The sequence below is a fragment of the Ruditapes philippinarum genome, unplaced genomic scaffold (assembly GCF_026571515.1).
Source record: "Ruditapes philippinarum isolate M1 unplaced genomic scaffold, ASM2657151v2 ctg1403_1_1_1_1, whole genome shotgun sequence".
Classification (NCBI taxonomy): domain Eukaryota; kingdom Metazoa; phylum Mollusca; class Bivalvia; order Venerida; family Veneridae; genus Ruditapes; species Ruditapes philippinarum.
This window is the reverse complement of record NW_026853464.1, coordinates 14,564-28,258: the sequence shown is the minus strand read 5'-3', so window position 1 is coordinate 28,258 and position 13,695 is coordinate 14,564. Positions and strand designations below refer to the sequence as shown.

Genomic DNA, 13,695 nt, shown 5'->3' with positions numbered 1-13,695 from the left:
ACAGCGGTTACGTCACGCTTTGCTACTTTAACCACTGCCACCACTGAAATCACGTGATGATAGTTGTATCATGTGACAAAAACATGGCGGCCAGTTTCAGAACGCCAGGGATCCCATATCAAACTGGCAGATTTATAATTACATCCTTATCAGACAAAATAAGTTCAAGACACACAATTTGTTATCACTTTAAAACAAGTGCCGGATCAAATCTTTTTGTGCAATCCTTCAATAACTGTTTATATTCTACCATTGTTTACTATGCATACGGTGTCACAGTGAAAATATCTTTCGTTATGTTTACAAAATAATTTTTATACGTATATTTTTTTACTTTCTTGTACATTAAGCATAACTATTTAACGAAAGAAAACTAAAATGATATAAAGTATTCTATTTTTAAATTAAAAGTGAAAAAAATATATCCGGCTATATTCGACCGAATTTACTTGTGGTGGCAGTGGTTACTGTACAGATCAGGGGAAGTAACCGCTGCGAGGAGTTTGCCTGATTTAATGCACGGAACTATTTTGCTGTTTGTTAAATAGTACAGACTAAGTAAAAAATCTGGAAATAAAGTGATCTTTCGGAAGCATTAATCACAACAAAATTATTGAGTATATTTTATATGCAAGACAAGTATTTTTTATGAAACAAAAAAGCATGTACGGGACAAGTTTTTAATGAATTTTCAATAACAAGAAAAAGAAAAAAGATAAAAACATTAAACGGAAGCCATGATGTATTTGGATGGTAATCAAAGACATATTACATGCAAATAAAAAAGGCAACCGACGGTAAGAATCAATTCTGAAATTTCGTTTACATTTAAGTGTACGTATTTTTTAAACGTTAAACATATTTAATTTAGTGTTATGCTTGTTTTCCCATCTGTATATAAGATGTTGTTAAACTAGGCATGCTTATAGATTTTATTGTTGACAATTCTAAACAAATATTAGTTTTTTGTTAGCTTACATATTAATAATAATCATGATCCGATAACGATGCAGCATCAAAGGTTGCGGTGGATGGATGCAATGAAAGATATATGCCAAGTGCTTTAGAAATATGAAATTTATGTGAATTTAAATGTAAATTTATTGATAATCAAAAGTTGTGCATCCATTATTCAGCCGAAAATGACATTTAAACAAACACGAATTTTCACAGATAAGTTCCCATTTACCGCAGTAGATGTTTTAGTCATGAAACATTCTGGGTATGCGGCAACGCATTAATTGTACTGTAATTCATGTCTGCATGTATTCTAGGCTTACTGAGGCGCCATCCTCACTTACAGGCACTGAGAGTACGGATTTCACACATGTCACCATTCGTGTCCTTAAATGTTATTTATCTACCAAAAGCAGACATATATATTTTGTATTCAGTAATTTCTTAAAAATTTAATGATATTTAATATGTATGCAAATTTATCTTTGTGATCTTTACTATTTTGATGCACGGGAAGCAAATGAGGTCATTATAATTACATCTTGGTAATGAAATAGGTGTTACCGCCAAATCTTCCAGACGAGCTTTAATGACTTATAAGGATTTTGCAACTCGAACTGATACCTAACATATGTATTCTGTAAGGATAGCTGACATGCAAGAGGGCATTATTTCCAGTTTTTCAAAGACAAATTTTGAATAAAATTTTAGCCAAAGTGTGGTTCCTTTTTCAAATTTATTTATATACTAATTAAAATAACCAAAAGTTATGCTATTCTGCATTGTAAGACTCGGCAAATGAAATAGAATAGATTATTTTATTTTGCTCTGCATTTTTATTGAGGTAAGCTGCAATCCAAGGGGGCTTGACTCCATCCTATAAAATTCTTCGTAGATAAATTGAGGTTAGTTCATATGACTGTACTCGTTAAGATTGTTGCCAAGTATAGTCAATATTCTTAGGATTGTGTCTGACATGGGGTTATGATTGGTTACACCGCTGAACGAAGAAGGTTCTTATGAAATTTTTGAGGCAAATGGAAGGAGGAGCTATTATTAACAGTTTATGTCATGTTGTCTTATATTCTGAAAACATCAAGTAAAAAGCGTGTTGTTATGTTTGTATTTATTAACTTTATTTGAAAAGCATTTGCATTGTGATTTGTTTATGAACTGGCTGGTTTCGCTTCATTGGTTATACATGTACTTAAAGTCGATCTCCGAATATGATTGAAGTCTACATTAATGTCTATTTTGGAATTTATTGGCATTTTTTTTCGTTTTTAGTTACAAATCTTAGATTTATTTTTATGATCTTCCTTGTAAAGTGTTATGCATTTTTGTTGTTTTGTTATGTATACCGTTTTGTTAAAATATTTTTTTGTTAAAACATTTTTTGAGGGTAACAGTGTTTGGCTTGCAGTGAAATGTGTTGGTGTTTTGATTACAATATTGTCTTTCATATTTCTGTAACTTTGATTTGTATGGTTTGAATTATATTCTGAAATTTAGAATTCTGCCTATATAAAAAATTAATATTTTCTAGCTTGTTTTTACTTTTCCGCACATTTGAGATTAAAGTAAGATTAGTTTCAGAAGAATATGTATTCTCATGTATTAAATAAATTTATAAGAAAATATTGTGTGTTTTTGTAATTTAATGCTATAAGAAACGTACATTGCTCCACCGAACACTTTAGAGTAAACAAGTGCGACGGCTTTTAAAGAAGGTATCTGTTGTTTATAAACAGATATGTTCGAATTGTAAAATTGTTGCTTCGTAGAAGAATTTAGAGTAAATAGATGCCAGTGTTCTTTAACAATCTGATATACCAATACTTACATAGCAAAAATGGCTCAGTTTGTATTCCTCGTAGTAATTTTATTATCCTTAAACTGCTAAAAATGTTTGGTAAACCTTGTCAATGCAGATCAAGGTCAGTCCATATAACCATTTAAAGCTACATGCCTCCAGATGAGCCAAAATATTTCAATAAAATCAAACTAAAGAAATATGTACAAAGATGTAAGGAAAAGTAAATAGTTTCAAGATTCAAGTAATAATTTACATATTATGTCTACTTGATAAATGATTTTTCAGTATTTAAATTAATTTCTGCTGCGTAACAAACGCAGTAAAGGCTATTTAAGCACATTTTTTACCAATTTTTGGTAAATTACGTGGTTTGTAAATGCCATTGATATATATAATGTGTAAATTGCTTCCTTTTGGTTACTTACCAATATTACACATTCAAATACATTTTCAAATTTTTTATGAAAATTAGCATGATTCCGGAGGCGTGCTGCTTTAATCTTATCCCAATCAGCACTGTTCATTAGGCAGCGATATTTTGTCTTACCATTAATTGATGCTCAATGGCACTGTTCAAAGTGCAAAGCCCAAGTCAGTTACAACCAACAATTTAAGGTTAAATTCGATTTAATGTTGTTTATTCAGGTCAAGATGAAGTTAACACTGACACTAATAAGCGCACAATAGTTAATACTTTTCATTTAGAAATATATTCTGACGTCACCTTAAGTGCTTTGCATCAACGCTTTTCATGTGGTAAAAAGAACTGTATTTGTTTTTTAATTGCGTAAGCTTGATCAACTTTTTGTTAGCTCAAATGGGATTGGTATGATGGCTGTGTTTGCGCCCCGCGACCCCGCCAAGCGAAAAATTGGAAATTAACACGTTAAAATGGCAGAGGCGCGAAGCGAAAACACGCTAATCCTCGAGGGCGCAGTGAGAAATTTAATTAAAAAAAACTTCGCCAACATAGATAGAGCTTTATTCAACTTGGTCTTTATGCATACTTGAGGACATTAAAGATACCGGCCTCTCATTATCCACTATCCTTTTCTTCCAAGAGTATGGACGGTAAAGAATTTGCTCACGTTGTCATCACATGCTCGATGATGACGTCATAATTACAGTTATTAATTCTTAGAGAATTTATTATTAAATAAATACAAAAACACATGTCTTATTCATCGTTAGCTAGCATCATATGTTGGTTTCTGAACACGGGTGCCTTAGCGGCCTACTTATAAATGACTAAAATTACGAATCTAAATTTAATAATAAGATATAGAATCTAGATTTACTTGACATGATGAAGTCGTCATCACCAGACGATCTACTCCAGTACAACTCTATCATAAATATGAATAAATAATTTATTTTTTTTAAATGAAAAAAAAAAAAAAAAAAAATTAAAAAAGAATAAACAAAATAAAATAAAAATATCTAAATCTAATAATAAAAATATATAGAATATTATGAATATAGATAAATAAATAAACTGGTATCTTATTTATTGATTAGTTACCAGCTCATCTGGGATTAGAACCTAGTGCCCGAACAGCCTAACGTATGTCAACTGATAATTAAATATCTTTTAAAGTTTTATCAATAAAATTATCTTTGTGGTAGATGTAAAAAGCAAAGCCAAGGCCAGGAAGACTAGGTCGGAATTAAGAAAAAATGATCAACAAGGTGTCCAGTCTCAGCAGATCTTGCAACGTAGGGCATACCAGTCACCCGTTGATGTCCAACCACCTGTCAGTCAGCCTCTTGCACATCAGCCTCCATCAGTATACGTACAGCCTTCTGTGATTGTACAGCAACATGCTGTTCAGCCTTTTCTTGTTGTTAAGCATCAAATTGTCAATGTACATCCACCTATGCACCAGCATTGACAGCCTCAGTTAGTAGAAAGGCGACAGCTGTCAGACGACAGACGGTAAAAGTAACAGTATTTCTTTTTCAAATGATTGTAATAATAATAACATACAACAAAATGTTAACTTAACAACAAACCTATTTGATCATAACATTCTTGTTCCTCTTACGGTCGAAAATGTATATTTTCATGTACCCACTTGCACAAAAAATAAAACTTTTAATAATGAGTATATTGCAATGAGCGCTATATTACCTGAAAATAAAGCTGAACCAAGTGCTAAAATGCTTATCCTCCAGAATGGCAACATTGTCGCAAAGGAAAAACAGCAGAAAAGTATTACAGATGTAGAAAAAAGGTCTGATGCATTCATAGTGTTTATATCAATATATGTTTTGAGAAACACTGTGGCAACTCAGGGTCTTTTAAAGTATATGTCAGTAATTAGAAGGCTTGGGTGTGTCCTCTGAACGTTGCCTTTTCATTGTTGACTTTTATTCTTGTTATTTTATTATGACAATCAGTTTCGTTTGCGTAAGGCAGTTAATCCAAACAGTAGCTGGGCTGTTGTTGAAACTGAATTATGCCTTCTTAGCACTGGTGGTAATAATCAAGTACATGTAGATAGCCGCCCATGCTATGATTATAATTTCAAAGGATTAGGTCATAAGCAGTACTGTAGACAAGTTATCAGCACAAAAGTTTGAAATATGCCCTGAATCATCAAGTTTGTAGGTGCAGATTTCTTGATAATAATCAAGTTTCTCAAAATGCAAGTAATTTCAAGCCAAATCGACAAAATCGAATGCCAGTTGCCGCAAAAGCCCAGCAGAACGCACCAAGGCATATTGGACCTCGCTTCAACACCAATTAAAGTTGAGAGGTTATCTTTTTGGTTAAGTGATTATCCCGATCAAGACATCACCAATTATCTTTTAAAAGGCTTTCATAATGGTTTCAAATTAAGATATACTGGGCCGCGCATCCCTCTTTTTCTAAAAAAAAATAAAATAAAATCTGCCATAATTTACCCAGAAATATTTCAAGAAAAGCTAAATAAAGAACTAATATTGGGTCACTTTTATGGTTCATTTGAACATCCACCATTTTCCAATCAATCCCAAAGAAATCCGGAGGTTGGCGACTTATCACTCATTTGTCATTCCCTCCATCGTCAAGCATAAATGAGTTAATAGTTCCGAGTTAACCTCGGTGCAATATTCAAAGTTTGACAGTGTTATAGAAATGGTACAAGGTCTTGGTAAAGGGGCAGTACTCATGAAAAAAGGTTATAAAGTCAGCTTTTGATTAACTTCCCGTTTACCCATCTGATTTCCCACTATTAGGTATTTACAACAGATCTTAATTTAGAAAACCATGCCACAAGGATGTTTTGTAAGGTGTATAACCTTTGAAAAGTTTTCAAATTGCTTCCATTGGATAGTAGCTAAACATTCCAAGTCCACTAATATTGACCATTATTTAGATGATTTTTTTTGTTAACGAACATGACATAACCCGATTTACCTGCTTTAGTTCATACTTTTGATTTTATTTGTAGTGATATTGGGGTGCCACTAAATGAAGATAAAACGGTAGGTCCAGTTACAACTATTGTTTATCTAGGCTTGGAAATAGATTCAGAAAATGGAATTATTAGAATTCCACATGAAAAGATTATAGCGTTAATATATCTGTTGGAAACATTTATGGATAAAAAGAAAATTACACTAAAGCAGTTACAATCATTAGTTGGCTCTCTTAATTTCATCTGCAGAGCCATTCCTTCTGGTAGAGCATTCAATAGACGTTTTTATAATGCTATGTCCCAAGCACGTTTATCCCATCATTTCATTATCTAGAGTCACTGCTGGAATTTGCTACGATATGGGAGTATGATTTATGTTTTTTAAAAGATTTTAAAGCAGCACGCCTCCATATTCATGCTAATTTTCATGAAAATTTGGAAAATGTATTTGAATGTATAATATTGTGAAATAACAAAAAGGAAAAAATTGACACATTATCAATGGCACTTACAACCCAAGTAAATTACCAAAAAATGGTCAAAATATGCATAAATAGCCCTTACTGCGTTAGTAACACAGTAGAATTATACCTGTAAATACCGAAAAATCAGTCATTAACCGCACATAACATGTAAAATATTACTTGAATCTTGAATCATTTTACTTTTCCTAAAATCTTAGTACATATTTCTCAAGTTTGATTTTATTGAAATATTTTGACTCATCTGGAGACATGCTGCTTTAATGGTATTTTTTTCTTAAGTGACCTTAAATTGACCGGTTCAGACAATCTGGAAATATTTATGGATGCAAGTGGCAATATTGAATGTGGATGCGGGGCCTCTCTCTCTCTCTCCTCCTCTCTCTCTCTCTCTCTCCCTCTCTCTCTCTCTCTCTCTCTCTCTCTCTCTCTCGATCGATCGATCGATCTCTCGACACCCTTTTCACAGGAAACAAATTCTTTTCTGAACTGCTAATAATGCCTTAGTACCTAGTATGAATAATAGGTGCTTTTTACTTTGAATACTTAATTGATCTTACACAGCACTTCCTAGTGAGAAAAGTCTTAAAAGGTTTAATGAAGATCAACAGAGAAACAGATATCAGATTACCAATTTCTTATTCAATAATGATTACTTTGAGAAAAAATATTCATTTTGTCGTAACTGCTAGATATGAGGCTATCCTTTTTCAAAAAATAGATAAATACAGACCCCCTAAAGAAAGCCCAACACGGGTTTCAATTCAAGCCGAATTTTGTTAGGCATATTTTGCAATGTTACGAATTAGTGAGTTTGTTCCATCAAATCCAAGAGAGTCAAATAAGGTCATCCAACTGTCAGATGTTGAGGTAAATCAAATGCAAGTTTCAATAAATGTTAGGCACTCCAAAACTGATCAGTTTAGTCAGGTTACTAGATTAATCATCCCATATTCTGGACAGGGATCAACAGTTAACTCTACTCTTTTGCGGTATCTTGCAATTGGACCTAATTTTTCTTGTCAGTTTCTCTGTCATTTTGATGGAACAAACCTTACCTCATACCAATTTAACTTTGTTATGAAGAAAGTTCTTGAATTCAGTAACTATAACATCAAATATTTTAAATCACGTATTTCGTATAGGTTCAGCAACTGATTTATATTTACAAGGTTTTTCGGAGGAGCAAATTAAAATTCTTGGCAGATTGAAAAGTTCGGCTTATCAGCATTATATTCGCATTTAGATACATGTATTTAGTTTTACACGATGCTGAGATCTTTTTCCAATTTGCAGGTCCATTACAAGTGTATATAGTTGGCTCGTCAATAATAAACTATACTGAGCAACATGCAATGTATACTGTTGGTCAACACCTTTGCTTAAGCAGGTATAAAATTTATCTAAATTGGAAAAGTGTTTCTTCTTTGAAATTTGAAAATGCACATCAGCCGTTGAAGAACTTGTTCAACATAATAGCCCAGACATAATTGTCATTCAATGTGGAGATAACAATGTCGGATCATAAGATCACTACTGAATGAGCTTTTCCAAAAATCTTGTAATAATTTTAATAATTTTACAAAGATTAGAATGGCGTTATGAACGCAATCATAACTCGTTAGAACTAGCTCGTAAACGCATCAATAATTCCATTTTGATAAAAAAAAGTTAAACAAGAGCGATCAGTGATCACATGTGTCGCCAATTTCATGTTGGGACAAGTTTTGTGACAGACAGACAGACAGACAGACGGACAGTGCACAACTAGACTTGGTACTGATCATTCCTGTAAAGTTTGGATGAAATTGCACCAGTAGTTTATGAGGAGTAGTGGGGACAAGCTTTTGTGTATCTGGCAACACACAGAAAAAACACCTTTTTATCAAAGGGCCATAACTCGGCCAAAAATCATTCAACCGGAAAAATAGTGTAATAAGCGAAAGGACTTGAGCTACAGATCAATCCTGTAAAGTTTCATTGAAATTGCATGAGTGGTATAAGAGAAGTAGTCCAGACAATCTTTAAAAATAAAAATTATTAAAGAGCCATAACTCTGACAAAAATCATTGAACCGGAAAAATGCTGACAATATGCACAACTTGACTTGGTACTGTTAAGTTTGGATGAAATTGCACCAGTAGTTTATGAGGAGTAGTCCGGACAAGTTTTGTGACGGACAGACGGACAGACAGACAGATGACGGAGAAGTGATCCCTATATGTCGCCACTACTCTGAAGAGGCGACACAAATTTTAAAGTATCCAGAAATAGTTGAAGAATCACCGGCCTTGTTTCGCAGCGACCAAGTCCATTTGTCGAGTTTGGGCAATGACATTTTTCTTAACACTTTGCAAGGGGCACTATATACATGCAAGTTTTGTCATGATAATAATGATGTTGTTTCTTTTCCTGACGTCTCTAAGGTTGGTTCATGGCTTGCTATGTAATTTTCCCATTTGTCCGCACGCTTTGTGGCGTTGGACTACTGCCGAAGTCAATTTGGCAGAATACGGGCATGGTTTATTTAGAGACAGTTATTTCATTAAGTAGGCAGTATCGAACATCAGGCTGTCAGTAACACATGGTGATGTGTTTTTCTAAATGATCAAATTTTAGATTTAAGGGGATAAACTTGATATGTTGTGCTTTGGATGCCGTTTGCCCATTGATAGTGAAATTAGGGGCCTCACTGTTGTTATTTGTTTACTAAAATGTTTGGTAACACCAGACTGTCCTGCACATTTTGGCAAGGGATTTTCGCAGTATCTGATCACTAGGCTGTGTTCATGTTTTTTCAGGTGATAGACTTTATTTTGTTGTTTTTTGTAGGCTTCCAGTTGTGCCTCATTGTATTTGATTTCATATAAAACTAATATTGCAAGCAGCCATGGACATAAATTGCCAATACAATATAAAATAAATTAATAGAAATGATAGCACCTTTTTTGTTTTTATCAAGAATTTATTTTGCCCAAACCTGTTGTGCTGATAATAAGGTTTGTGTACTTTATTTGGAAAAAACAATTGATCATGCACACAGCATAACGGTACGTTGCTTTAGTATATAAATGCAGAACCGTACGTGAAGTATGGAATTGAGATTATCTTCCTTTCTGGAAAACACCGTGAAGAAAAAAGTTGTATTCATTTGCAGATAAGCATTTCTTTTCCCACCACCCTGCCAATTTTAATTGTTAGACAACCCACCCATCCTCCCAATTTTTATTGTTAGACAACAAAGCACCCACCCTCCTAACAACCCACCCAACCAATTTTATTTTTAAATATACATTCTATTTATTCAATTAGTTATTTTTATTCTGACACATGATAGACATAGTATTCACTGAAACATATTACTGCCGAAAAGAATTTTAATTTCAGGATTAGTTTTGCAAAAAAGAACATTACAGTTTATACTAAAAGAAGTAGGACCTTCAAGTTCCTCTTCATGGCTGCATGGTCAACTGTTTTCTGCAAGGTACTACATTTGTCAATCGAAGGTGATATACTGGAAATGATCTTACTATAATATGATAAACAAGATCATCAAGGAAAGGCGGCGTTCAATGAACGTAGCCCCCATCCAACCCAGCAACAAGAGCAATTGTAAGGAGCCCAGGAGGACACCAAACAAAAACAGGAAAGAGCACTAGGCAGAAGTTTTGTTTTTGGCAGAATATGGGCATTGTATATGTAGAAACATACAACATGTACGTACATAAATGTTACTGGCCGATTCGATGTTTTCATTCTGGCATGTATGCCTATATGAAGAAGGCATAGAATTTTTAAACTTAAAATTTTTGGCTATAATTTTAACTGGTTTTGCATAGCTTCGTTTTTTATGCCACTGCAGCATCTGCGATGCGGTGGCATATAGCGATTCACCAGTGTGTGTGTGTGTGTGCGTGCGTGCGTGCGTGCGTGCGTGCGTGCGTGCGTGCGTGTGTGCGTGCGTGCATGCGTGCGGTGTTTGTGTGTGTGTGTGTTATATAGATTATATAGTGAACTTAAAAAATCTTCTTGTGTAAAACCACTTGATTAATTTCAACCAAACTTGGCAGGATTATTCCTTGGGTGAAGGGCTTCCAAAGTTGTTCAAAGGATTTCATTCCATGCAGAAATCTGGTTGCCATGGCAACCAAAAGGAATTATAAGAATAAATTTAAAAAATCATCCTGTAAAGACTCAAAAGGCCTAGAGCTTAGATATTTTGCATAAGGCATTGTCTTGAAGACCTCTAACAAAATTGTTCAAATTATAGCCCTGGGGTCAAAATTGGCCCAGCCACGGTGGTCATTGACTTTCACTATGTACATATAGTAAAAACTTAAAAAATCTTCTTGTAAAAATCAAAAAGGCCAAGAGCTTAGATATTTTGCATAAGGAATCATCTGGTAGACCCTTACCAAGATTGTTCAATTAAAGCCCTTGGGTCAAAATCGGCCCCGCCCCGGGGTCATTGATTTTCGCTATATGTACATATAATAAAAACTAAAACACCTTCTTGTAAAGACCCAAAAGGCCTACAGCTTAGATATTTTGCATAAGGCCCGCCCCAGGGGTCATTGGTTTTCCTTATTTGTATACAGTTAAAACTTTAAAACAATCTTCTAGCAATTGACAAATGCTAGAGGTTAGATATTTTGCATGAAACATTGTGTTGTAAACCTCTGGCAAGATTGTTCAAATTATAGCCCTGTGGTCAAAATTGCCCCCGCCCTGGGGGTCATTGATTTCAATATATACATATAGTAAAAAAAACGTTATTGTCTGAAGGTACAAGGCTTAGAGCTTTAATATATGTTAAATAATATCATCTAAAGGAACTCTACCAAAGATGTTCAAATAATGCCTCTTGTGTCAAAATTAGCCCCGCCCCTGGGAGCCATAGGTTTATCTTATATGTATATAGTTAAAACTTAAAAAATTATCTTCTCTAAATTGACAAAGGATATAGTTAAGATATTTTGCATGAAACATTATGTAGTGAACCTCTAGCAAGATTGTTCAAATTATAGCCCTGGGGTCAAAATTGGTTCCGCCCCGGGGGTCATTGATTTTCATCATGTACCTTTAGTGAAAAAAAAAATTGTGTGAAGGTTCAAGGCATAGAGCTTTGATGTTTGATATATAATATCATATATAGGTCCTCTACCAAAGTTGTTCAAATGTCAAAAATTGGCCCTGCCTGGGGGCAGAGATTCTCATTATGTACACGTAGTAAAAACAGAAAATAAAACAAATATTTTCTGAATGGGAGAAATCTATAGCTTAGATATTTGATTTGAAATGTTGTTTGAGGAACCTGTATCAAGATTGTTATTAAACCCTTGGGTCAAAATTATGCCTTGCCCAAGGGGACAGTGACCTACTTTCTTGTCCTTTGATGTACAGCAATGACATTTTGACCATGTGCACAGTTTTAGTTGTAAATAAATTAAACTTTGACCTAGATTTTGATGATGTGACCTACTTTCTTGTCCTTTGATGTACAGCTATGTAATTTAAACCATGCGGTGGCATAACATTTTTCTCAAATGCAATCTTGTTTTTTCGAAGTTTTCATTTTAAATTTTTGGGACATCAAGATAAAGGTCAGCAAACAGTGAATAGCCTAGTCACACCTGTACACTGGACTGCTCTATACTTGTGCTAAATTCTTTATCACTGTAGGATCTAGCAGGGCATAAAAGTAAATGTTCTTACGCTTTTAACAGCATAGTTTAACTACTTTCGCGATCATCAATCGTATACATGGCAGTCACCTTGTGCAGGAGGATATGGTAGTGTTTCTCACCCTGTAAAATAAGTAGCTGTTTAGTCTATCAAAATATCTGTTGGAAACGGAAGCCCAATGAATAATTGTGATATCTTTTTAAGTATTGAATTTAAATAATTTTAATCATATCCATAATTCTGTAATCCTAGTAGATTCGCATGCGCACTAAAAGAACCATAAGTATTAAATAATGACTTACTAGCGTCCCAATGTTCTAAAAGAAGATGTCGAAGGTTAAGACCGCCTCTGTTGACAACTGAACTAAAGTTTCCTCGGTCATTTCCAAAATGGATCATCTTACTTGTAAAAAGTAATACAAAATCAGTAAATGAAATGAAAGTTGCACGTGTTCCCCTTAAATTTGAATGCCGAATAGAAGTTAGGTCTCAACAGTCTACGAAGTCTCTTTACTTCATCCTTGTAATCAGTGACTTTATTACTATCCCATTTGTTATTCTTATTGCTCCGCGCCCACAGGCGCGGAGCTATTTGTGTTTACTATTTTTTTTGTCCATGGGCCCGGATTTGAGCAATAAATCCTTTCGATTAACAGCTAAAAGTACAAATCTGCATTCAAGAACCCCTTTCTATTTCTATATTGGTTTCCCCGTCGGTGATTCGCAGCATGTCATATTAATGAATGAGAATCGGAAAGCAGTTCTGCTGTTACATATTCGAAAGCTATAAATAGCTACAAACGCCACTTAGGTTTTAACTTGTTATTTCCCTTTTTTAGTGGTACATGAAATTATAATTTGTTACATTTTGAAATACATTTTCACACAGCATATCAAATATACTATTAATTATTGAATTTGTCATTATAAAAAAGATTTCAGGCAAAAGATTTTAACAATTTTGCTTTTGATAATTTTTTTTAATTTATATTTATGAAATTAAATGTTTAATAATAACATGTTGATATATTGGTTGTTTTGAAATAATTAAACTTTAGTTTATAAGGCTACATTTCATTAGCGTCATTGGCAAAGCATGCCACTTTGTAATAATGGTATGACTAGTGAGGAAGAAAGCTGCATTTTGTGGCCTTACGAGCGGATGGACCTTTATTAAGGTGATTCCGCTTTGACAGCCAAGTTTGGTTTATTTAAAGTCTGTGCAAAGTGAAAGTAGGCCAAAATTCATATAACAACAAAGCTCACATTGTTATATGATGAGCCATTTGGAAGTACACTTCCAATTCTATGTTTCAAAGACTACTTTAAACAAAATAAAAATGATAACAAT

General features: G+C 33.9%; 1 protein-coding gene across 1 annotated transcript in view; it reads right to left on the bottom strand.

Moving 5' to 3' along the window:
- The window catches only part of LOC132736935 (mucolipin-3-like), a 101,800-nt gene extending 89,052 nt beyond the window's left edge, over nt 1-12,748 (bottom strand). The window contains exon 1 of the mRNA XM_060724152.1: nt 12,647-12,748. Coding sequence (XP_060580135.1) covers nt 12,647-12,743 — 97 coding nt within the window. The 5' untranslated portion in view covers nt 12,744-12,748. The remainder of the gene's footprint in view (nt 1-12,646) is intronic.
- Nucleotides 12,749-13,695: the final 947 nt, after the last annotated feature.